Source organism: Mercenaria mercenaria, chromosome 11, assembly GCF_021730395.1.
Source record: "Mercenaria mercenaria strain notata chromosome 11, MADL_Memer_1, whole genome shotgun sequence".
Taxonomy (NCBI): Eukaryota; Metazoa; Mollusca; class Bivalvia; order Venerida; family Veneridae; genus Mercenaria; species Mercenaria mercenaria.
This window is the reverse complement of record NC_069371.1, coordinates 51,796,495-51,821,318: the sequence shown is the minus strand read 5'-3', so window position 1 is coordinate 51,821,318 and position 24,824 is coordinate 51,796,495. Positions and strand designations below refer to the sequence as shown.

General features: G+C 36.6%; 2 protein-coding genes across 2 annotated transcripts; one reads left to right on the top strand and one right to left on the bottom strand.

Annotated features, from left to right (window-relative positions):
- Positions 1–5,723: 5,723 nt before the first annotated feature.
- LOC123555782 (putative deoxyribonuclease TATDN2) lies at positions 5,724–6,482 on the top strand. Its single transcript, XM_045346372.2, has one exon. The coding sequence runs from the start codon at positions 5,724–5,726 to the stop codon at positions 6,480–6,482; it is 759 nt and encodes a 252-aa protein (XP_045202307.2).
- A 2,167-nt stretch (positions 6,483–8,649) lies between these two features.
- LOC123530981 (gamma-aminobutyric acid type B receptor subunit 2-like) lies at positions 8,650–23,731 on the bottom strand. The gene is made up of 14 exons (XM_053518101.1): positions 23,540–23,731; positions 21,098–21,235; positions 20,550–20,720; positions 19,777–19,878; positions 15,036–15,231; positions 14,483–14,629; positions 13,754–13,912; positions 13,190–13,276; positions 12,217–12,367; positions 11,414–11,528; positions 10,934–11,041; positions 10,505–10,627; positions 9,941–10,087; positions 8,650–8,790 (listed from the first exon to the last, which is right to left on the bottom strand). Exons 1-14 carry the CDS (start codon positions 23,729–23,731, stop codon positions 8,650–8,652), a joined length of 1,977 nt encoding a protein of 658 aa, XP_053374076.1.
- Positions 23,732–24,824: the final 1,093 nt, after the last annotated feature.

Sequence of the window (24,824 nt, the reverse complement as noted above, 5' to 3'; positions counted from 1 at the left end):
TTCTATGCGGACGCTTGACCAGATGACCTTGACTGATGTGTATGGAAATGTAAACAGTGATTGTAAACATTGTAGTGTATTAAAAAAGTTCATTGTTTATGACAGTTGTTTTCTAGTCTTGATTGACTTGGATAGTGATAAACGTTAGAAATACAGAGCTGCCGCTGCTGAAATTTTGTTGTGAAATTCACAGTGTATGTCCAAACCTACTTATTCTACTATACAGCAAAGAAGGAGAAATCATACCGGGCCGGTACCTGTGACAAAGAGGGGAATCTGTTTGATTCCGGGTAAGATCGAAATACATTTCATCGGTTGAACTCTAGATGTTTTACATGTTTTACATGTGGCATAGGTACTAGTGAAACTGTTAGAGCTGGTGTTAACGGGTGAAAATAGTAAGAAATACTGAATAAAAATTTAGTCTACGCTTAGAACAATATGCTGTTGATAAGTTTTCACAATTTCAAAAAAATCAAATAATGCTATCATATGAATTCACTCATTTATCAACTTCAACCCTTTTTCAGATCTAATTTAGTTAATTTACCAGACATTTACAAGCTAGGCTATGTATTGGCAACACATATTAGCGGAGTATTAATTTTTAAACTATTGTATAAAAGGTATAAGGGTATATTTCCCAGAAGCATAGAACACCACAAACACAGCTATAGAGCCATGCATGGCAAAGTAAGCCCACAAGACAGACGCATACTTATTTGGCGGGTAAGTTTGATTAAAAATGTCTTTTAATCTAAATTTAAGTTTCGGAAGAGCCTCATCTTGTGTCTTTCCTTCAACATGTCTAATAAATTTGATAATTGTAAGCCAGTAACCTAATACTTCCTATTTATGGAAAACCCGATCAATTCACACATACTACACAAATTCTTTTTTGATATCATTAATTCATTTATAGATACCAAAAAACATTTATCATATTAGATATCATTAAAGCATTATCATGAAATGATTTATAAATACCTGTTATTCGATCATTTGAAATTCACGATATCCTTTGTATCTTAAATTTAATTTTATGATATCAATTAATGAATATTTAAAAAAAGGGTTCAGGATATCATTAAATAGAATTAAGGATATCAATAAATAAATCGATTTTGTTATACTACTAAATCTATTCATTATATCATTAAATAAATTTCAGATATCTTAAATTCTATCTAATGATATTGTAGTAGACGCGGATCACTCATGTGTGTCGCCCGCGAAACTGCTGGCTGACGTAAAGGATGCTGGGATCGCCCTCTGACTTAGGAGGCCGCCATATTGAAAAAACTATTGGCAGAACGTTACACAAATTACTTCATTCTAGAAGGTATTCAGCGCTCGACAAAGTTGGTAAGTTATTATATACTTTATATTAGTCCATTGTAAGGGTTGTAGCGGGTTCAACACTGGTGGCAGCGGTTAAAAAGCTCAGAATCGCCGATCTTCGAAGACGCTACCACGTTCCCTATTGCGCAATACAGCGCAGCACCAGTGCATTCAAAAAAACCCTGTAGTACTTCGAACCTGATTTGGATCGCTCGAGCAGTGTTACAACATCATTGTAGGATTGGTTTCATCGTAGATTTGTCTAAATTAAACGATTTTAGGCAATTTTTGTTTGGTGAAACGTCTGCGCATGCTCACCGGAAACTAACCTTTTTCCGATAGTTTGCATAGTGTAAACATCCGTTTCGTGGAAATACAGCACTTTCAATTGTTTAATTTATTTGTGTAAGTTTACGAATGTCCCTAAACATGGACAATCAGCCTAGTAATCTTCCTTGGGGGCCAGTGGCAATAAACTTTGCTTCTGTGGAACAATTAATACAAATACCTGGTATAAAATTCAAGTTGGCTTCAGCAATTGTTGCTGTACGGGAGAGTAGCGGCAACCTAAATAAAGAGGTATTAGAAACAATTGCCCGTAGGTCTTTTTCAGAAGAGGTATTGAGCCAAATAGATTTTACCAAAAATGCTAAACTAGCCCAAATTAAGGCGGAAAGCTCAGACCTTGAGGATTCTGATGAATTTTCAAGGGGGGAAATGCATGTCCATTCCCGCCGGGGTCTAAAGATACCCCACCCTTTACGGTGATATACTGACAGTTCTCGCTTCAGCCCGTAAACTGTTGAAGGAGGGAAAAGAGGGCATGATGGAAGATTTGTCTAAACAGGCGGGCCCAGAACAGGTAAAAAATCCTGACTGTGAAACCAAACAGGTCTACTCGGCTAAATCCTCTCAATATTACCAACTACCTACTGGCCCGGATAAGGTAAGTGATTTTCCTTCTGATGATTTTACTGAAACTGATCAAAGTAGCTCTGATGATGACAGCTCAAGGAAATTGCACCGATCCAAGCCATCACGCAAACCGAAAACTGAAGGTTCGGTTAAACAAAAGCCGAAACGTTCAGTTGTTACTCTTCCAAAGAATCTAACCTATGATGGGAAAGGTAACTGGAAGGCTTTTAAAATGCAATTTACCAGGTATGCAAAGGCGTATGACTGGACCGAGCAAGAGTGCCTAAACTGCCTCTGCTGGAGCCTAAAGGGAAAAGCGCTTGATTACTATGCGATAATCAGCGATAGGTCAGAACCTTTGACTTTTGGTGCTTTATTGAAAAAGCTGGGAGACCGCTTTGGTGAACGCGAAGTGCCGGCTGCTGCTCAGGTAAGATTTCAGCAAGCCACCCAAAACCAGGGTGAGTCATTGGAAGACTGGGCAGACCGAGTTCTGACTTTGGCTGCCCGAGCGTACAAGGATCTTCCGGATAAGTTCTGCACTGAACAGGCCGTTAATCGTTTTTGCCAGGGTATGGTTGATAAAGATGCAGGGCACCATGTCTGTATGCAAGAACCGCATACCGTGCAACATGCTATCCAGCTGGTCCGTAAGTATCAGCAAGTACACACAGCAATGTACGGTAAGTCTAAGGCTGATCGCCAAAAACGGCGTACCGAATCAGATGATGACCTGTTTACTGTAAACCAAGTTTTTCAAAAACCTTCCAAGCCACCGCAAGAGCCAGAATTTATGAAGGCCCTTAAGGATCTGGAGGAACGTCTCCAGAAAGCAATCCTGGAAAACAGGGGGCGAGGGAGAGGTCGACCATCGCGGTCAAGTGGTTGTTTTTACTGTGGTGAACAAGGTCATTTTAGACGAAATTGCCCAAAACGCAATGTACAGTTAAACTCCAAGGGGTCGGGCAGTACGGCCGAACCCCGACCCAATCCTCAGAATTAGGCCTGTCCAATCCGCTCACATGCCAGGTCCAAGTGTCAGTTAACAGGGAACAGTTAAAAAACAGTACAGTTGAACTTCGGGAGCTTGGTACCCAGGGGACTCATTGCAAAAACCATGCAATGATCATTTTAACAATACGGATACATACGTAGATAATTTTTTTGATACAGTAGCACCTCAACATCATGGCCATCTTGAAAACCAAGGTCAAAAACTAAGTCCTATTCATCTTAACAGCAAGGACACACCAAATCACAACATTTTTTCAGCTACAGTCAACACTCAAGAGTATGGTACCTTCAACAACCAGTGCCAAAAACTTGGCCAAACAGGTTCTCCACCGACTCAAAGTAGTTTGGTATCAGACAATAGCATTCTTAAGAATACAGACAACCCCCGACAGCATGGTACCCAAAGTGATCAATTGCAAAAACAAAGCAATAAGGGAAAACCCGACGACATGGCATCCGAAAATCCGGTTTTGACCAGTACAGTTGATACTCGACACCAGGGTCCCCAACAAAACCAAGTGCCAAAACAGGACTTTTCAGTTCCTAATGGTGGACAAGGGGTAGAAGAAGTACTTGTATGTCAAATAAAGTCAGCATCTGAATTTTCCATGCCAATTCAACTCAACGACCGTCAACTTTCGGCAGTTGTAGATACTGCTGCCCAAGTCACTATAATATCTGACTCTGTTTACAATTCCCTGAAAAATCCTCCACCAAAAATTAAGGTTGTGAAACTTCTAACTGCTGGGAGAGAAATGGCTATGTCTGGTTTCATTGCAGGTCCTTTCAAAATCAGGATAGGGACACGTTGGTACAAAGAGACCTTATACGTAGGTCCCATTGAGCAAGATATGCTATTTGGTATCGACATCTTAAGAAGGGGTCAAGCTGTTCTTGATATGGGTAGGGGTGTGCTGCATTTTGATGGCATGAGGATAGCGCTTGATGAGGCATCATATGGGGACAAGCCCCAGGTTGCTAGAGTTACTGTTGCTAAGCGCGTGGTGGTACCTCCTCATTCTGTAGTACGAGTACAGTGTAAAATGGAAACACCACTACCTGATTATGTCATTGAACCAGATGAAAACTTGGGATTTCTTGCCCCTAGAGTTGTAAGAAATGGAAAATCAGATCCCATGGTATGTTTAATTAATCCGGGAGACAGGTATCGATTAGTCAAAAAGGGAAAGGATTTAGGCAAGGCATATGCCATATCTGACACTCTGGCTGAGGAGTCTGCGGAGGGGGTACGGGTCTATCAGGTAGGTGAGGTCTCAGAAAAAGAGACAGATAAACACCAAGGTGTAGAACAGGATATCAAAACTGGTATCCCAGAGCATTTAAAATCCGTCTGGGAAGAAGCAAGCCAACGCTTAAACAAGGAACAAAGTTCAGAACTTGAGGAAATCCTGACTGAATATCAGGATGTCTTTGCCAAAGACGAATTTGATCTAGGTCATTTTGATGCTATTGAGCACACAATAGATACAGGTGATGCTAAACCTACAAAACAAAGGTTGCGCCGCACACCTGCATGTTTTGCGGGGGAAGAGGAAGCTCACTTGCAAAAAATGCTCAAAGCTGGAGTTATTCAAGAGTCCACATCTGATTGGGCATCGACACCAGTTCTCATCAGAAAGCGCGATGGCTCAGTTCGTTGGTGCCTGGACTTCAGAGCTTTGAATGCATCCTCAACCAAAGATGTCTTCCCATTACCTCTAGTGGATGACTGCCTAGATACGCTGGCTGGTAGTGTTTGGTTTTCTAAACTAGATGCCAATTCTGCGTACTGGCAAGTGCCTATCCGGGAAGAAGACCGGAAGAAAACGGCATTCATCACTAAGTACGGATTGTATGAACATGTGCGTATGGGTTTTGGACTTTGCGGAGCTCCAGCCACATATGCGCGTGTCATGAATCTTGTATTGCGTGGTTTGTCATGGAAGATCGTCTTGGCATTCCTAGATGATATTTTAGTGCTAGGGTCGAGCTTCCAGGATCACCTCCAAAACTTGAGGGAGGTCCTGGAGAGGTTCAAACAGTATGGGTTAACACTAAAACCCAAGAAATGTTCATTGTTTCAGAAGGAGGTTGAGTTTCTGGGGCGTAGAGTTACAGGTGATTCCTTGCAGATGTCCGACACTGACATCCAAGTAGTGAAAGATTGGCCACCTCCAAAATCAGCCAAGGAGGTAGAGAGATTCATGGGGCTGGCCAATTACCACAGGTGATTTGTGAAAAACTTTTCACAAATTGCCGAACCTCTTTATGCTGTCACTCGGAAAAAACAATTCGAGTGGACTGAGAAACAGGCGGAAGCATTTGAGTTTCTAAAACAAGCTCTCATTTCACCACCTGTATTAGCGTTGCCGAATCTCAAAGATGAATTCATTCTAGACACTGATGCCTCTAATTATGCAATCGGAGCTGAACTCATTCAAGTGCAGCAAGGCATGGAAAAAGTCATCGCCTATGGCAGCTTTGCTCTAACAAAGGAGCAACGTCGGTATTGTACAACCAGGAAAGAACTTCTGGCGGTGGTTCGTTTTACAAGACAGTTCAGGCACTATTTACTAGGCAAACCATTTACGGTTAGGACTGAAGAGGACTGGAGACGGTTCAGGGATCGCCTGAATATGCCCGAAGTGGTTGCTCTAGGGGAAGTTGGCTTGGAGCGCAATGAGCCACCAAATCAGTGGTATACCCAGATGTTGAATCTGGAGAAGGCGTTAGATTGCTTAGGACCAAACCATGTCCTAGTGTTACATTGCAGGAGTGTGGGGACGGAATCCGACGAAGCATGGCTGACTATCCTCATGATTCTGAAGGCGCATCGGTCAGTGGGACGGGAACACCTTATCCACTGCCATTGCTTTACGGGCAGTCGCTCACTAGCAGAGAGATGGATTGCGGAGTACCCAAGCACGTACTTCGGTTTCACTTCGGTGGTGTCCAAATATAAGGAGCCTGGGGACCATGACAGGTTGGATTGGATAAGGCATGTTGATCCGGGACGAATTCTCCTAGAGACTGATGCTCCATACTTTCCGGTTCCTGGTGCAGCCCTTCGAAGGTCGACACCAGCTGCCTTGGGGTACACCGCGGCTGAGGTAGCCAAGATCCGCAGTGAGCCATGGAGAGATCTTCTTCAAAGAGCCGCCACCAACACGGAACGGCTCTATGTCAGAAAGATGCCTCCAGAGTTGGCCTAAGCAGGGCCTAATATCGACTAGGCTTCACCTAAACTGTGAAGGCTGGTTCCTGGTCAAGGAAGGTGCGGCCTTGCCGGGAGACTGCAGGTTGCCCAGGGTAGAAAAAATATGCGGACAACCTAGTGCTAGTACTGGTTTGAACCCAGGACATCCAACCTACAACGTTTGGTTGGAACATCAAACATGGCAGGCTCAGACATTTCCGAGAGGCTGATACAGTTGACATAGAGGCACTCCCTTATAGGGTTGGGAGGAGTGTTGTAGACGCGGATCACTCATGTGTGTCGCCCGCGAAACTGCTGGCTGACGTAAAGGATGCTGGGATCGCCCTCTGACTTAGGAGGCCGCCATATTGAAAAAACTATTGGCAGAACGTTACACAAATTACTTCATTCTAGAAGGTATTCAGCGCTCGACAAAGTTGGTAAGTTATTATATACTTTATATTAGTCCATTGTAAGGGTTGTAGCGGGTTCAACAATATCATTAAATAAGTAAATGTCATATGTTAGTTCTATACTATGATATCCGTAATTCAAATGTAGGTTATCGTAATATCACATGACTTGTATTATGAGATATTTTTAAATGATTTATTGGTATGATTAAAAACATTTTCAGGGGCCACTACAGCAAAAATAAATTCTTGCAAAAAACTACATTTTACTACTTTTTTTACTGGATCCGCCCGTTCATTAACGGGAAAATCGTTTATAAACAGGGCGAATCGAGTGATTTTATTTTTGAAATGCCTTTCCCGGGGCCGGACATTCATCCTTGCGCAGACAGAAATCTGGTATCCATGATACCTCTTTTCGTAGCATAAAAGATGCAATCTAATCCATAGTATGTTTTGCTGTATCAGGTACCAAGTCAAAACGCACTGCCCCCTGTACTTACTAGCTTATTCCTCTGTTTACCCCCTTTTTAAAATTCAGCGTTGTTCAATTTTGTCGATAACCGTGGATGGGTGGAAATGCGTGTAACTTGTGCGATTTAGGAATCATATCAATGATTTTGGAAGTATTAGTCGGTATGTTTTGATCTAATTTCTAGCAGAATCCATATAAATCTTGAAAGTTGTTCACCACACTCGTACTCATCCTTACTTGAAATGTGTTTGTTCTCAAAATAACTCGAATGAAATATGCATCTTTTAGTTATTATTCTTAATACCCCAGTCACACATACGGCGCGGAAAGCTACGTTTAGCCACGGATAAAAACGTAGTAATTCGTATCTATCCCTATTGATACGTACCTGAGACGTACCTTAACGTAGTAATCCGTATCAATTCGTACCAATCCGTACGGCTCAGATACGGATCGATACGGGTAACTACGTTTCTATCCGTAGCTAGACGTAGCTATTTGCGCCGTATGTGTGACTGTGGTATAAAATTGTGTTCCTTCCTGTTTACAAAAGTGATATGCAAAATTATGTGTAATGTTATTAACACACTTGTCCTATATTCATTAATGTCTATCTTATAAACAACAAAATTTCTATTTTCCATACAGATTTTAACAAAGTACTTTTACTGATGAAATTTTACATGGATTTTTTTTTGGTGTAGTAGGTACTAAACTCATGTCAAGTTTCCTTAAAACACGTGCAAAATTTAGGGAAATATACAACAAAGAAGACTGAAACTGCGTAGTATTACACACACACACACACACACACACACACACACACACACACACACAGATCATACGTCACAATTATCACGCCAAACGTCACAGCAGTGCGATGGAATAGAAAACCACACAAAAACTGGCAAAAATATTTGGTGAATATCTTCAAAGATGTAGATAATAACCCTTAATAACGTCTTAGAATCAAAATAATGCAACTTAAATAGCAATTTGCTATTGAATAAAATCATCGTTTGACGTTCAGATGTGTATTGTTATATTACTGGGGCTGCGCACACATGATATCATTTCTTTGCGTCTGAACCCCAAACAATGATTTTATTCAACGACAAATCAATAAATGACATACTAGTATATCATTTCTTAGACACGTATCAGTTATTTCAGATACATGGCCACGTGTGTTGTCAATATATTATTTTTTTTCTATGGAAACAAACATTCTTCTAAATCAACTGCGAATATTTTAACGTAGTGTTCAGGTCATCTGCGGGTAAGATGCTTTCAATCTAATTGCTCTCAATGTTTTGTGAAATGGATCTTGGTTTATTTGCGTCAAGCTCTGAAGTCTGATTTCCACCCACTGTTGTGATTCTTGTAGACATGGCTTGGTCATCACTCGATACTTTATTAGTCCTTACAGCTTGTACCTGCAACAGATCGTCATGGTTAGTCTGAATGTAGTTTTCAATTATGAATTATTGTTAACATTTATAAAATGTTATCTATATCATACAAAAAACAAAAAAACAACAACAAAAAACCCAAACAAAACGTTACTACGCCGGATATACTATAACATGTAGTGACACCATTCGTTTCGAATGTAAAAATGTTACCTTTGGTATGAAAACCACAAGTTGTGTTACGGTTGTGCCAATTATTATGCACGTGGATGTTATTCCATACATTAAGATTTCTTGATCTTCTAGGATAAGAGAAAGTGCCAGACCAACCGCACTCAAAACGACGACATTATATATACATACTCCTATCTGCTGCGAGTCATTCAAAGCTTGAATCTTCACCTGGTTATAAGATAATTGCGTGAGATTTGAAAAGAGTCTTAGATATTTGTTTGTTTAAGACAGTATTGTTCTAACTAGAGATTTAACTTTAGTGATTTTTTATACCTGTGTTGTTAGCTAAAAATCTAAACCTTGTTATTATTTTCTTATGTCTTTTATGTTTATTGAACGAAATACGTACTTTGAAGCGAAATACTTATTTTAGTAGCTAAAGTATACACATTGGAGTTTTTTTTTTTAAAATATTTCTTTACATAACCTGTTATTTTAGTTAGTAACACTGCAGTAATAGAATGATTATCAAGATTATTTCATGAACTATGCAACCGTTTATTCATAGAGTAATACTGCGCATCTCTGCTCTGCTGAAATCATGTTTGCAGAATTATTTTGTGTGAAATATACAGATATAGATGTCATTTCATACATAGATGTCCGGTCTTTCGAGCAAAAAGTTTCCAAAATGCTAACAGCATTCCTTCAATTATGTATAATACGAGTATTTAATAGGTGCGTTAATTGATGAAAATATATCCCGATCAATTTGTACAGTTTCCAGTAATTTTATCTTTTTAATTTGAAATCCTCAAAGTCAAGTCCCCACGAAATGTTCATTTTTTTTTGTCGAAACCACAGAATGTTAGGTACAAAATTAAATGATTTTACAGATTGAATATTTGGAAAAGGAAAACACAGGCATAATCTTATCAGAATGAAGTGCACAATTCTTTCAAATATTTTTGCTTACCAGTAATTTCATTTACATACATACATGTCTAGTTTCCCAAGCAAGAAATGCACCAAACGTTAATAACATTCCTTCAATTATGTACAATATCCAAGCAAAATATTCCGAATATTCGGATAGGCAAACGCGAACGTACGGATAAACCTCGGCGTCATTACCAATCAAATAAATCTGAAAACAAAAACAACAAAGACAAATAAAAAAGGTATTGACACATGTGACAGGAATACTCGGCACAATCCGATTTTGGTTTTAGCCTGATATTTCTCGAATTCAAATAGCACATGAACGTATAAAAACACGACGTGCTCTTGAAAACTTGAAATGGGGCTACTACATATTTTTACAAATTATGTCTGCCAAGTACAAAATCAAGTATAATCAAGGTTAAAATTATTTTTTTTATCTGACTGCAAATAAAAGCAGAAATGATCACTCAATTTTAGGCATTTCTAGAATTTGAAAGCAGATTATAAATGATTTTAAACGTCACCAGCGTGACACTCAAATGTTCGAACTATAAAGAGAGGAAAAGTGTACAACCAGGACACATTATGAATCAATGCAGTATATGTAAGAGTTGTGTACATCTTTTGGAAGGTATTTCGTTTCCACCATGTGAGGTCCTATTGTTTCCCAAACAATCAATACAACCAATACGACAGCTACAACAGCCCCGATTATAGCCAACAACTGGTAGTCTTTTATAGTCTGAAACATTTCAACACAATGTTTGTTTCATCCTATTTATTGTTTTTATAATGAATCGATGAAAGACAAAAAGCCGTGACCTAATACTTCTTTGCCATGAATTGTTAATATAACAATCTAGCCCACCAAACTTAACTGTTTAAAGTTAAAAATTGCGTATGTACGTTTAAGTTAACGTTATTCCAATAAACATAAACGCGTTGAGGAACACACCTTGTGTTTCAAAATTTTGAAGCAAGATCTTCCATCAAGGTTTACTGATACACATTGCTATGAATAAAGAAGAAACATTATTTTATGCCATACCCTTTTGAGAAGTTTCTTGTTGGTGAAAATACGATAAACTCGCCACGTCTTTGAAAATAAGGCACCAAACGTCATCGTGAACCCGAGTGAGAAGAGGATTACTCTGACCTGCAATTTAAAAGATAATTGCTACATTTCCTGAAACGACAAAGAAACCTCGTTAATGGTGTTCCCATTGTGTTTCCTTTATGTGTTCATTTTGTCCTTGTGTATTTGCTGTGTATGTGCGTGCAATTCTATACATGCAGGAAATGTCACAAAATACAGTACTGTATTTTGTGACATTTCCTGCATGTATAGAATTGCCATGCAGAAGCTACAGGAACGTGTGAAAATCGACAGTAGTCTGACAAAAATGTTGGCCGTTATGCATGACGTGGTGATGTCAGTTGATTCAATATTGTTGTTTTATAATTAACAAGCACAAATATTTTCAAACTTACTGTAGATGCAACGGAAGCAGCTAACATAGATACTGACCTTGCAGAGAGTTCCACTAGAAGTTTCTGTGACTTTGAAAAAGACTGTGCAATATGACAGGATGCAGCCCAATAGCAGGACGTTGTTGATATTCGGTGATGACATTTTTACATATCTGTCAAAATAAGTTTGATTGATTTTTGACACAAATATATCAATGAAAGTTTTTGGTAACATGACAATGTTAAAAAATTATGGTCTTTGGTAAGATTTGATTTTAAAACACTTTTCGCAATACACTACAGGCTAGAATTAACCAGATCAAATCATTTGAACACCAAGTGGCTTTTTCGAAAATAAATATTGATGCAACAAAATACTGTTAAATTCTTACTTGCGTCACTCACTGATAAATACACAGGTTTTGATGTGAAAATACTGCGCGGCTTTTTATCACATACGCTTATACTCTCAAAACTATTTTACAAATTATTTTGTTCTTTTGACTGCAGTGATCGTTTAATGAACTTTTTAACGCGACGACACAAATTAAACTAATGTCATAAATTTAACGCATGAAATATGAAATAGAACGTCAGTATGGGGAAAAACATTGACGATTGATATTTTATTGTAACCTAACATCATTTGTGATTATGTACCTGACAGAAAGATAAATATGACTGAAAAGCTATGATATACAAATACCCACGAAGGCTCTAGGCTTATCATAGCGGTGTTGGGAAGAGATGTTACACTGGGAATAACTTCATATATAAAGCCTATACCAAACCCAATGGCAACATTATACTATTTAGTATTGCACATTTTGAAAAGTTGATAAACAAAAAATTAGGATTTACCTATTATTTCTATAAATGATATTAAATGTAAGGAATGACAAGGCCAGAGCCGAACCAAGTCCTGCCAATGACGTCATTGTTATAAACAGGGTAGGAGGAATTCCTATTTCTTCGTATCTGACATAGGTTGAGTCTCGAGGTATAATTCCATCTGAATAGAAACAAAATAAATATTCTTAAAATGTCTTGATATTTCGTAAAAGAAAAACTTAAAATCCCTATTACTAATCATTTGCATCATACATTTAAGAAACAGAAATATGTTCAAATTTATCTCTTTTTTTAAATTTAACAGCATCAAGTGAGAATTTTGCAATTTTAAAAAACATTTTTGAAGACATAAAAGAGACAAATATTTGATGGCTGGCCATGATACATGGCAAACATATTTCTGACAAATATTTCGCATCTGGAACAACACAGCAAAACGTGACATTCTGATTCAATTAAATTACTGGTCATAATTTGCACAAACGGTTTTGTCTGATACAGTTACATTACTGGTACATAATTTGCACAAACGGTTTTGTCTGATTCAATCATATTACTAGTACACAATTTGCACAAACAGTTTTGTTTTCCTTATACCTGCAAATCTCTTAAAAATTCAAGTTTAAACTCTGCGAACAAACATAAAGTATATCTAGATATGTTTCAAATAAGAGCCTTAAAGCAGCATTAATAGCCAAGCTTAGCTAAACTTTGGATCGATGCAATTTAATCGTGTAAAGGGTCCAAATTGCTTTCGTTAATAATGTCGCTGTCATATTTGTTGCACTAGTAATGCAAAGAATATTCTCGACTGCCGACATAACCTTCGTCATACTTTCTTGACTGCCGATATAATTAAATATGCACTTCATATTTAATTAGACATTTGCATTTTGGAATAATGTTGAATCTGCGCCGTTTGGAAACTTAGTGTTAATAAATGTAAAGAAACAGAACGAATGTTCATCTAATAGCATCTTACCTTTCCATCTAATAGCATCTTCAATCCACTCAAAATATGAAGGATCTTTATCCTGTCTATAAAGTCCGACTGGCTCCCGCTTTCCATCTGTAAAGTATTCAGCTCATGATTTGCAGTATTGAACAACACAAATTTTGCACGAGGTGCAATTAGTTTTTTAATGATAAATCAAATCAGGAAAACTGTTCCATCAATGATTGCTGCCTACTTTCTGTTTATATCAATCAAAGGTATTCAGCTACTATCGTTCAAAATAACCTGTCCAATGTTTTGATTGAATAAATAAAAGTCTTTATGTACATACATGTAGAGTTTGATCTAAAAAAGCATATTTTACATGAAAAATAACAAAAGAAGTGACAACTGCCTTAACTATTTGAATATTGGTTAGTAGCATTTTTATTTAATAGCATCGCAGTCGTTATGTTCCCTTTTGTTCTATAGGAGAGTGGGTGCAAGTTAGCGACCGTAACCAGTTGGCCGCGGAAACCCCCTTTCTAGGTAATAAATGCAATGACAAAACATGTTACCAACATCAGGATGTAACAACGGTAATATAAATACCTTGTATTCGTTCTATCTCTATAATCTTGTCTGGGTCACTATCTGTAAACGCAACACTTCCGGAGACGCCGGTCATTGACGTGTTGCTCATGCAGTCAAATATTATATCATTTACGTCCGCGTCAGCGTAGGTAAACATGTCAAGTGTTTTTGCGTAGCCTAAATGAAGGACAAAAATATTTCTATGTGTAGGACAACTATGTCGGCAAAAAACAAAAAATTGATGTGAGTAGAAAAAAAGTTGTCCTTCCCTAAAGATGTGTACTCTAAATAGCAAATATTTTGTCTCGCGGGTCGCGTGACGTCATCGCACGCGCTTGTATAGATACTTCTCCATTAAAAAAAATAGCTTTAAGCGTTTGTCAAGCGGGTGATGACACATATGCGTTCTCAAGCATCTGGCTCGAAAAAAAAGCTTTAAAGTGGGTGGCCGAATATTTACGACCTGGCCGAATTTACGACTCGAACCAGTATGGTAGTTGAATGCTACATCTGTTAGGCATAGGTTAGAACTAGATCTACCTTTTCTAAACTACGGAAGTGAAGTAACGGGGTTAAATCCAAATAAATCTGTAGAACGATTACATATGTAATTTTGAAAACGTTTTATAGGTGTAAAGCAAAATAAGAAAATGATTTTATATGGTGAGTTGCAAAATATATTAAATTTTGGATAAAGTTGGATAAATGGAAACGAGACAGCCCATCAGTACAGCAAAATAAGCTAACCTCGCTGATCCATTTCCCTCACGGTGCAGTCCAGTGCCAACGCGACAACCCATATTGTATCATAGCAAGTATGAGCAACAAAATTGTAACTCTCGTATTTACGATCATATGCATGATAGTTGTAAAACCTGTGTTCAAACTCACTTGCTGAAAGGATACAGAAATAATACATGAACTTTTAAAGCAATTGTTGATGTGTCCGAATAACTTTATAACTTTTGCAATGCATCAATTTTTTGTCAATTGTTTTAAATACCGATATTCGAAAACAAACAATGTAAACAAAATGATATTTCAATAATAGCGGTATTGGTAACGACAGCTGAAAACTTCTTTATTGCCGCGGCGGTCCGGGTTCGATTCCTGACGCGGTCATCTTATTTTCTTGATTTGGCATTTTTAAAATAGTTCAAAAACAAAAACTCATATTCTAATGTTCATAATAATACCAAACTTCGATTTGAAAGAAAAATCATTTTTTAGTCAAAATCTGGAGGTCAGTGCCTTTAATTTTACGTGAATATATAAATATATCCAAATGTAGCTAAGATACCAGTCATGTTCGCTATTCCTCTTTCTTCTTTTGGGTTTTTATATGCTTCTTCAGTAATGAAAGAACCGTCCACAACCGCACTCATTTCTTCTTCCCCACAGTCAAATCCTTGAAGATTATTCCGCCAAAATGTTTGGGAATACCATCCAAAAAAGATCCAGACAATTTTCGGCCCATACAATCCAACTTTATACGCCTGTAAAACATGGTTTCAATAAAAAAGCTTCGTAAAATAGTGACATGACAAAAATATGTAAGATATACCAAAACATTTGGGAGAGTCTGGAGATTTCCAGACTGCCGACGTAAAATACCAAATTTTTGTGTTGGTGGATGAAAATTACGATGGTGGTTTGAAATTATCTATGATTATCATAAGCAAAAAACAAATCACTATTCTTTCCTCCTAGATTCATTCATAAAGCTTTGAATATAATAAGCGAAAACCGATCACTATAGAGTCAAAATAGAATAATTCATTCAAATAGCACTGGACATACAAGCAAAAGCAATCATCACACAGTCAGCATAGATACATTTAGAGAGCACAGGACATAAAACGCGAAAAATTATCACACAGTCAGTACAGTTACTTACAGAAAGCTCTGAGCATAACACGTAAAATGTAATTTCACAGTCGACATAGAAAGACAGCATTTGACATAACACGCGGAAACCAGTCATAACACAGTCAGCATAAATACAGCTAGAGCACATTTGACATAACACGCGGAATTCATTCTTCACACAGTCAGTATAGATACATTTAGAGAGCTTTGGAGATTACTATTACAGAGAGCACTGGACATAACACATGAAAAAGTAATTATCATGCAGTCAGCATAGATACATCCAGACAGCATTGGACATAACACGCGGAAACCAGTCTTCACACAGTCAGTATAGGTACATTCAGAGAGCATTGGAGATAACACATGAAAAAGTAATTATCATGCAGTCAGCATAGATACATCCAGACAGCATTTGACATAACACGCGGAAACCAGTCATGACACAGTCAGCATAAATACAGCTAGAGCACATTTGACATAACACGCGGAAACCATTCTTCACACAGTCAGTATAGATACATTTAGAGAGCTTTGGAGATTACTATTACAGAGAGCACTGGACATAACACATGAAAAAGTAATTATCATGCAGTCAGCATAGATACATCCAGACAGCATTGGACATAACACGCGGAAACCAGTCTTCACACAGTCAGTATAGGTACATTCAGAGAGCATTGGAGATAACCATTACAGAGAGCACTGGACATAACACATGAAAAAGTAATTATCATGCAGGAGGCATAGATACATCCAGACAGCATTTGACATAACACGCGGAAACCAGTCATGACACAGTCAGCATAAATACAGCTAGAGCACATTTGACATAACACGTGGAATTCATTCTTCACACAGCCGGTATAGATACATTCAGAGAGCATTGGAGTTAACCATTACAGACAGCACTGGACATAACACATGAAAAAGTAATTATCATGCAGTCAGCATAGATACATCCAGACAGCCTTTGACATAACACGCGGAAACCAGTCATCACACAGTCAGCGTAAATACAGCTAGAGAACATTTGACATAGCACGCGGAAACCAGTCATCACACAGTCAGAATAGATACATTCAGAGAGCATTGGAGAGAATCATCACAGGCGCATTGGACATAACACGCGAGAAAGTAATCATGCAGTCAGCACTGATATATCCAGAGAGCCTTGTGCATAATCAGCAAAATCCTGTCATTTCACCCGAAGTCTATGTACATTCTGCAAGCACTTGGCATTACCAGCGTAAACCTTTTATTCCACCTTAAGCATATACGTCCGTAATGGTCAAAATGTAAACTTTACCTAGATATGGCTTCGCGCTATTTAAGTTAGCAATTCCTGCAGCGAAGTTTATTATTCGTAAAACAAGTTACCCTCGAAACGCGAAAGTTTGTAGTTTTTATCTGCTGCCAGCCTCAATATTTCCCCCCGATGCATATATATTTGTTAAAAATGATCTTTCATCATTAATATATACCGATTTAACAATTTTCTTACCCGTTACCAAAGTAACCAGTGAAAACCAATTATCACACTCTCAGCATTCATACAAGATATTACACGAGTGTCTTTTCATATTGAACTATTGCTGAGCATTTTATCAGCCAGAGCAGTCAGAGTAGCCAGTGTAGCCAGGGTTAGCGTTAGGGTTGATTTCTGGCTACACTGGCTATTCTTGTTGCTCTGGCTAAATTCCCACACAAACTCTTAGCATAGAAACATACTTAGCCTAAGATTTTAAAAATAACCAACCGAAACCAATCATCACACAGCCCCCATAGATATAGCCAGAGAGCATTGGATATCCGCGGAGAATTGGACATATTAAGCAAAATTCAATAAATGTATCAGCATAGAGACATCACCAGTGAAAACCAACTTTCTCACTCTCAGAATGGAAACATAAAAACATCTTTTCACATCAAAGGAACCGAAGTTTCAAATGATGATTGATAACACAATTATACAGAAGTTACAAAATACCACAATAGAATAAATGTAAGGTACAAGTATGATGCTGATAGGTCTAATTCTTACCGCGCAAATCACAGCCCTTGCCTTGTCTTCGTATGCAGCGACTATAATAATCCTAGCATCTCGGCTCTGAAAAAGGAACTATTTCACAAGGTTCTGTATGCAACTTTTAAGGTAGTGAACCCGTGATGACAATCGGCAATCTCGATTCTTATTAGGGGTCCACTACCTTTAATTGTCTAATTACAATGCAAGGTTTTGGAAGTATTGAATCTGCTTAGATGATATGAAATCTTAGCCTGGCAGTAATCAACAAGACTATTGCCGAGAAATAAAAGTCTGAATAAGTTTTTTTGCTGTAACACCAGACGTTTAGATATGGCAAATTAGTGAAAACTATATGCATAATTGTTTTTTCATATTGCTGACTGACTGAATACCTAGCAGGCTCGCGGGCGGGCGGATGGACATAGGATTGGACGAAGACGAACATGCATACAAGTACAAAATAACAATATTCTACGAAATTATTTCTATCTATGAACAGGTTGTCATAAAACATATCTTATATTTTTGATGTTATGGTAGAGCTGACAGACGAACAGCCATACAGACGGGAAAGTGGACATACAACCGGATAAAGTAAAATGAACTTGGACTTCCTAGGCCGAGTTGTTGAGGCCGCTGACTTTAAATTACTCCCCCCTCACTGTTGTGGATTCGAAACCTCGTTAGGGGTGTAGAATTCTCTCTTATAAGGAAACCATCCATCTGGCTTCCAGAGGGGCAATGGTTCTACCTAGATACCCGCTCTCATCATGGGCTCTTCCTCAACCATCAAGAAAGTTCTCCACATGATATATATCTTTGCTAGTGCTACGTTAAACCTAAAAATAATCATCATTATTCAGGGAGAAGCAAATGAAAATTAAATGCATTAAATTTTCAGGTCGCTTCGCTCGGATTTCTTCATTAGTATCATTTAGCTAACAGAGCAAAACATTCAACATTTCGCGTCTCCTTACATTTCACACAAAAAAAGAACCAAATGTCCACGACCCCTTACCCAATATCCTGTATCCAACCCTGTGTTTACTGTAACATTCAATCTTTTGTTTAAATACTGTAACATTCAATCTTTCAATTTTGACAAAATGGCTACCACATTTTAATTCTTTATAAGAGTACACTTTATGAACGTGCTTGATGTAAAGTAATGCTAACTTAATTGCATTGACCTCCCAGCTTCATTTTAAGATAACTGTTATCTGATAATAACAATATATTGCTTCTGCTAATTTCTGCTAATGAACGAAAACTTCCATAAAAGATAATCTTTCTTTACTTATTGCCATACGTTAAAACCAATTGTATTCTACCCCTGTGGCGTGATCGGGTCAGTAATACATGTTTGTAAAACGGGGATGAATTAGCGATAAGAGCATTCCCTGAAGTCGGAAGTCGAGATATTGAAATCAGAGAAATACAGAGAAAATATTAAAGGAACTGGAGTAATATTAATTTAACAGAATAAACTTATAAGAAATGGAACGACAGGATTGGTTTCTAGAACAACTTTGAAACGCCACCAAACACGGAAGTAGAAAAACAATTATACTAACGTTCAATGCTGAAATGGTACACAAATTAATAAATTCTGACTTCTGATTTCAAATATAAAGGCAAAAAAGGTTAAAAATCGTAATGCAGAAAAATACCGACCATTGGCGTTCTTTATCAACTTTAAGTATGATTGTTTTTTGCTGTAAACGTTTGAAGTCACATGATGAACAATAAAAAGTCACATTGATTCGTATGCGTAGCCAAAAACACCTTAATTTCCAGCAGCGAAGACATAATGGTAAAGTCATGCATAGTTTAAGAAAAAAAAAGACCAATTCATAGCACTACTTTTATAATATCAACTAAAATTCAAATTATTTTAACAGTTTTGTTTAAAAGAAAAATATTGATTACTGTGACGTCAAAGGTTTCAGGGGAAGCGGTGGTCAAGTGGTTAAGATGTCAGCCGCTCAATCCGGAGTTCGTGGTACAAACCCCACTGACGTCACGAACATGCCTTTCATATGACGTAAGTACAGGAACCGCTTTCTATAATTATTCAAATAAGCAAATAATTTCGTATACACTAATCTCTAGTTATGCCCCATTATATGACTACCACAGTTACCTTTAGATTCTTTACTCTTGTAAGAGGGTCATTTTCAAATATCTCTTGTGATATTACGGTTATTTCAGTATTTTGGACTTCACGTACAAAATCATCTATTACCTAAAATGAAGCAAAAATATATATTATCTATCTTATTTGCTTAAATATGAAACAATAAAGTTTAACATGAAAAATATAAAGGCATTGATTTATCACAACAGTTTACTTAATTTTGAACTAATATGGATTTTTAGGACAAAAACCTTTGATTTGCATAACAATAAGTATAACACTATCAAACCATTGTGACATTTTCATCTTTTATATAAGTCAGTTTCTGTTGTTGTTTTTACTGTGGACTAATACTTAATATTTTGGTAGCATTGTCAGGCAGATTATTTTTGCATTTATAGAAATATATTAAACAAAACTTATTACACACATGTTCATACCCAAACTTTAGAGGTCGAATATACATGACTCCTACTTTTCTTTATGTTTTCATTTATGGACACAGGATAAATTAGTCTTGGCTATGTGCGACAGCTCTCAGAGGATTGTTTATTTTATATATAACATATTTTGATGAATACCAGTAAGGCTTGATGAATGTTTGGAATGTGAAACGAAACCCCATAAAATACACCTTTCTTGTTGACTTAAACAACAGATAACAAAGTCAAAAACTCATTTCAGAAAAACACTGTTTAAGTATTCTCAATGACGTTTGATATTTCAATTTATCCGTTTGAAAGGTTTAACAATATTTCGCTTAAAAAAGAAAAACATACCGCTGAAAAGAATTCCAACGCTTGGTTGATAGTTGCCACTTTCTTCCAATCAAATGCTCTCATCAAATCTATTCTTGCTGTCTTATGCTTTTGGTCGGGTAAGGTTATCCGGAAAAATCTCGGAAATCTCTTGCGATCTGACAAAACCGGGGAGGATGATCCACATGAAAACTAATTGAAAAAAATGCCATTTTGAATTATTCAACTTATTATGTCAAAAGAAGAAAATGTCAGCTATTGTTGCTTTCCGACCGAACGGGGAAGCTGGTATTTGATATATCTTGTTTCGCCTTCGGGGAGTGATGCCATGACGGGGTCGTTTAAATGAAACAAGTCAGTATAATGATTTTACTTAACGTAAGTGGAAACAAGTTACTAAATTAAGTAACATCTAAATCTAAAAACACATGGTCCCAACTTCATACATGATATATTGCATAAATTTAGATATGTTTATACGGTAAATAGCTATCTGAAGTCAATGTTTCCTCGTTGTAGGCGAAAGATATAATTTTTTAAAATCATGATCGTCTGAGAGAGTATCAAACCTGAGTAAGGTTCCAAAGGTATGTTACTTCAGCCGTTGCCTCTGATGCAACCGAGCACATTCCACCAAGAACCATAACATAGGGCGGATCCACATTCAAAGATTCAAACATCCGGAATATAGCCATCCCTGAAGTACACTATAAGAAACTACCTTAGTACACAATTTATAAGCTTAGAAAAATGATAATTTATTTCGGAATATATGACGTTTTACATTGTATATCACAGACAGGTGAAACCAATAGAAGCAATGAAATTCTTTTTTTTTCACGAAGCACAATGTTTACAAATGATACAAATTATAGTTGGTCAAATAAATAGATTAAATGATAAGTAGGACCATGTCAAACGCACTCATGCCAAGATAACACAATAGAGGAACCCACTTATTTCTATTGTTGTCCTGTTTTAATAAGTGATTGACATAGAGAGGCAAAATGAGATAAAAAAATACTAGATGGTCTACATGGCACCAAACAAGTAGAGTTTCATCTGAGTTTTAAATGTATTTAGCCGGGTCTTGTTCCTGAGACTTGTAGAAAGGCCGTCCCAAAGGCTGCATCCTTTATAAGAAAAGGACTTCTTTCCAAACTTTTAAGGTAAGATTCAACTTTATCATAAACCGCCCTTTCAAATATTTTAGAGAGAACACTTAAAATAGATACTTGTCGATTGTCTCCAACTTTTGTATCATTTTACTTACACAGTGGAACATCACGTGCTGACTTAAAGTCATCGGGAACAGCACGTGTTAATGGACCAGCACAATTAAAGGAGAACTGTCTACAATAACTCAAGTAGGGATGCCATCCAAACAAGTACTTTTATTAATGTTAAGTTTATTCAAATTCTAAGCACTTTTTTCTATTAGAAGAGAAAAAAAGCCATCCTCGGATACACCTTTGGTAGCATAAAAATTAAAATAAAATGTTTACCAAAGTCTTAAAGGCACTGACCCCAAAATCGTACGAGAACAAAAAAGGAAATCTTAAGATATCCGAAAAATATTGCTATATTTCTTAAGAAGGCTTTACAACTACTGACAGATTAAATGTTATGGAAACACCAAAGACTTAGTAGTTCTTATTATTTTTTTCTAGATTGAAAAGCGTTTGTAACGGGGTACCAGAGGTAAACTGCCTTAATAATAGAGCTTTATACTTAACGGCCCTTAAATGCGTATTCTTCCTTTGGGCATTAGTCAAGAATGCAGGAAAATTTTTATTGCCGCGGCGGTCCGTGTTCGATACCCGGGCATGTTTTTTCTTCTTCTTGATTTGGCATTTTAAGACAGTTTAGAAATAAAAACTCATGTTCATGATATGAGCAAACTTCAGTTTTAAAGAAAGATCATTTTAGCCCAAATTTGGAGATCAATAGTATAAATATTATTGAACTTTTCAGCTACTTTCATTTTATCAAACCATAATTAACCATAATCAATCTTAAGGCCTATACTCGGGCAGGAAGAGGATTTATTTTTCTTAGTAGACATACCAACCCCCTAAAAATGATTCCGTAAAGGTTTTGAATCATTTTTATTTTCTTCAAGAGTGTGTGTAAAACAGTCTGTTTAGCTTTGTGAATAATAGATTGTGTTTTATTTCTCAGTTTGTTGAAATTTTCATTGTTAATGTCAGACTTTTCTTTATTTGTAACAATAAATTGCTTCGTCACGTTCCGTAATACTTTGAAATATTTCTGTGTTTATCCATGGTTCAGTGCGCTGCTTGGTTCGATTTTTTAGCAGGAGCTCGAGTCCTGTTTATTTACTGGATATTTTGCACTAAAACATCACACCTATTAAGCCAATCTTACAACCTGGTTTGACGATAACGGCGATTTTTTGAAAAAGTTTTAGTTTTTTTTCCGTCCGATATACAATGGATAAGTCATGTTTTAAAATCGTATCCCTACACATATTTGTATTTATGGATGTGATGTACACATTACTAAAATGTACCCGCAAATAATATTATATCGACAAAGCAAAACCTACATTCAACGAGAGCAAAAGAAGCAAATAAGGGAACACAGTGTGGCACCGCTTTGGAACGGCCAGATCGGGTAACATCTATATTAGCAGATAAGGAGTTAGTAAGTCTTATTTAGAAAACCTATAAAGTCCTTTTTAGTGATACTAACAGAAGTTACCGAGTCCTAATTAAAAGAAATACACATGTCCTAATTATTAGGAGTTACTTAGTTTGATACACAGTATAATCAGTCGTCAGATGTAGAATAAGAAATCGAAACGACCAAATAGAAGTAAACACAAACGTTAAAACGCCCAGTTACCAGAATAAAAGCAGCGGCGTAGTGCAGTCGAAATCTTGATCTGAAAAAGGTAATGTGTAAATCATTTCTTAATGCTACATTTTCTGACTAACATTGGGCTAATTACCAACCAAAAAGTACGTGTTTGTAATGTGTATACATACCTCTGTGTCTACATATTTAAAAGTCAAATTGTAGTCTTGCAGGATGTTGCTCTGAGCATTTACATCTTCGAGCGCCATCTGCACGGCCGGCAAACAGGATCGACCACCATTCCAGCTTTCACCATTCAAGGGAAGTAATCCTAGTAATCTTAGAATTCGAGTATCAGCCCTTGTTCCAAAACTCATTGCCATTTCTTCCAGAAAAATTAGTTTCAGTAAAACTAAAATCAATTGCATTGTTTTTTTTTAAAAAAAAATCAAAGTAGAAATAATTTTATTTTAGAAATCGTAGTTCTCATGCATAATTGGTAATACCTTTTTGATAATTAATTTATTTGCATAATTTCAATTAACTGTCGTTTTAAAAATATCAAATGATGTTATTTTGATTATGTAAGATTCCAACGCAGTTTGAATTTCCAAATTATTCAAATGTTAAATTGTTTGCACATTATGTTCAGAAAGATTAAAGAAAGTGAAACTATATATGCTCATTTGAAACGTTGACTGCAATCAAATAAAAACGTCCCTTGAGCCAGCAGGCAACTTTCGATCAGACAATTATAGATATAATGTAGATACTTCTTCTTTTAAGTGTGCGCTTAATGAAGTTTTACTGCGCATTGGAAGTCACAATTATAACGTGACGTGACTTCTACGTATAAATCAATATCTCATTTCATGATGATTTTACTAGGTAGACAGCTGACATTGGTTTTAGTGCAAGACTAATATATATATTTCGTGGACTGAATATTAGATGCAATATTTTCACGAATTGCGAAGCCTTAAGAGAAGATTTAAAATCGAAAATTTATGGGTGAAAGATATAATTGAATTAACATGTAAAACAAACCATTTTTTTTTTATTTCATGTATTTTCGATGATTTTATTCAACGTTACGTGCATATCATCATAACGTCTAATTGTCATGACATCACTATATCTATTGCGAAATAGTATTAAATAGTTTTGTGAGGTTTCTACATTGCTTTTACATCTTGAAACGATGGAGCGATTAGACCATATAAATTTTCATTCTTGCAGATATTTATGTACATCTGCATCTTTTTTTTGAAATTTGTATTTTTGATAGCATTTTTGATTATTTACCATTCTTATTCTTTCACGTGTAGTTCCTTACCAGTGAAAAATAAAGTCGATATTAACTAAAAAAAATGAAAAAAAAAAAAAAAAAAAAAAAAAAAAAAAAAAAAAAAAAGTAACAATGTAGGATTGTATAAAAAAAAATTGACATATGAAATGATTTTAAATAATGTTACC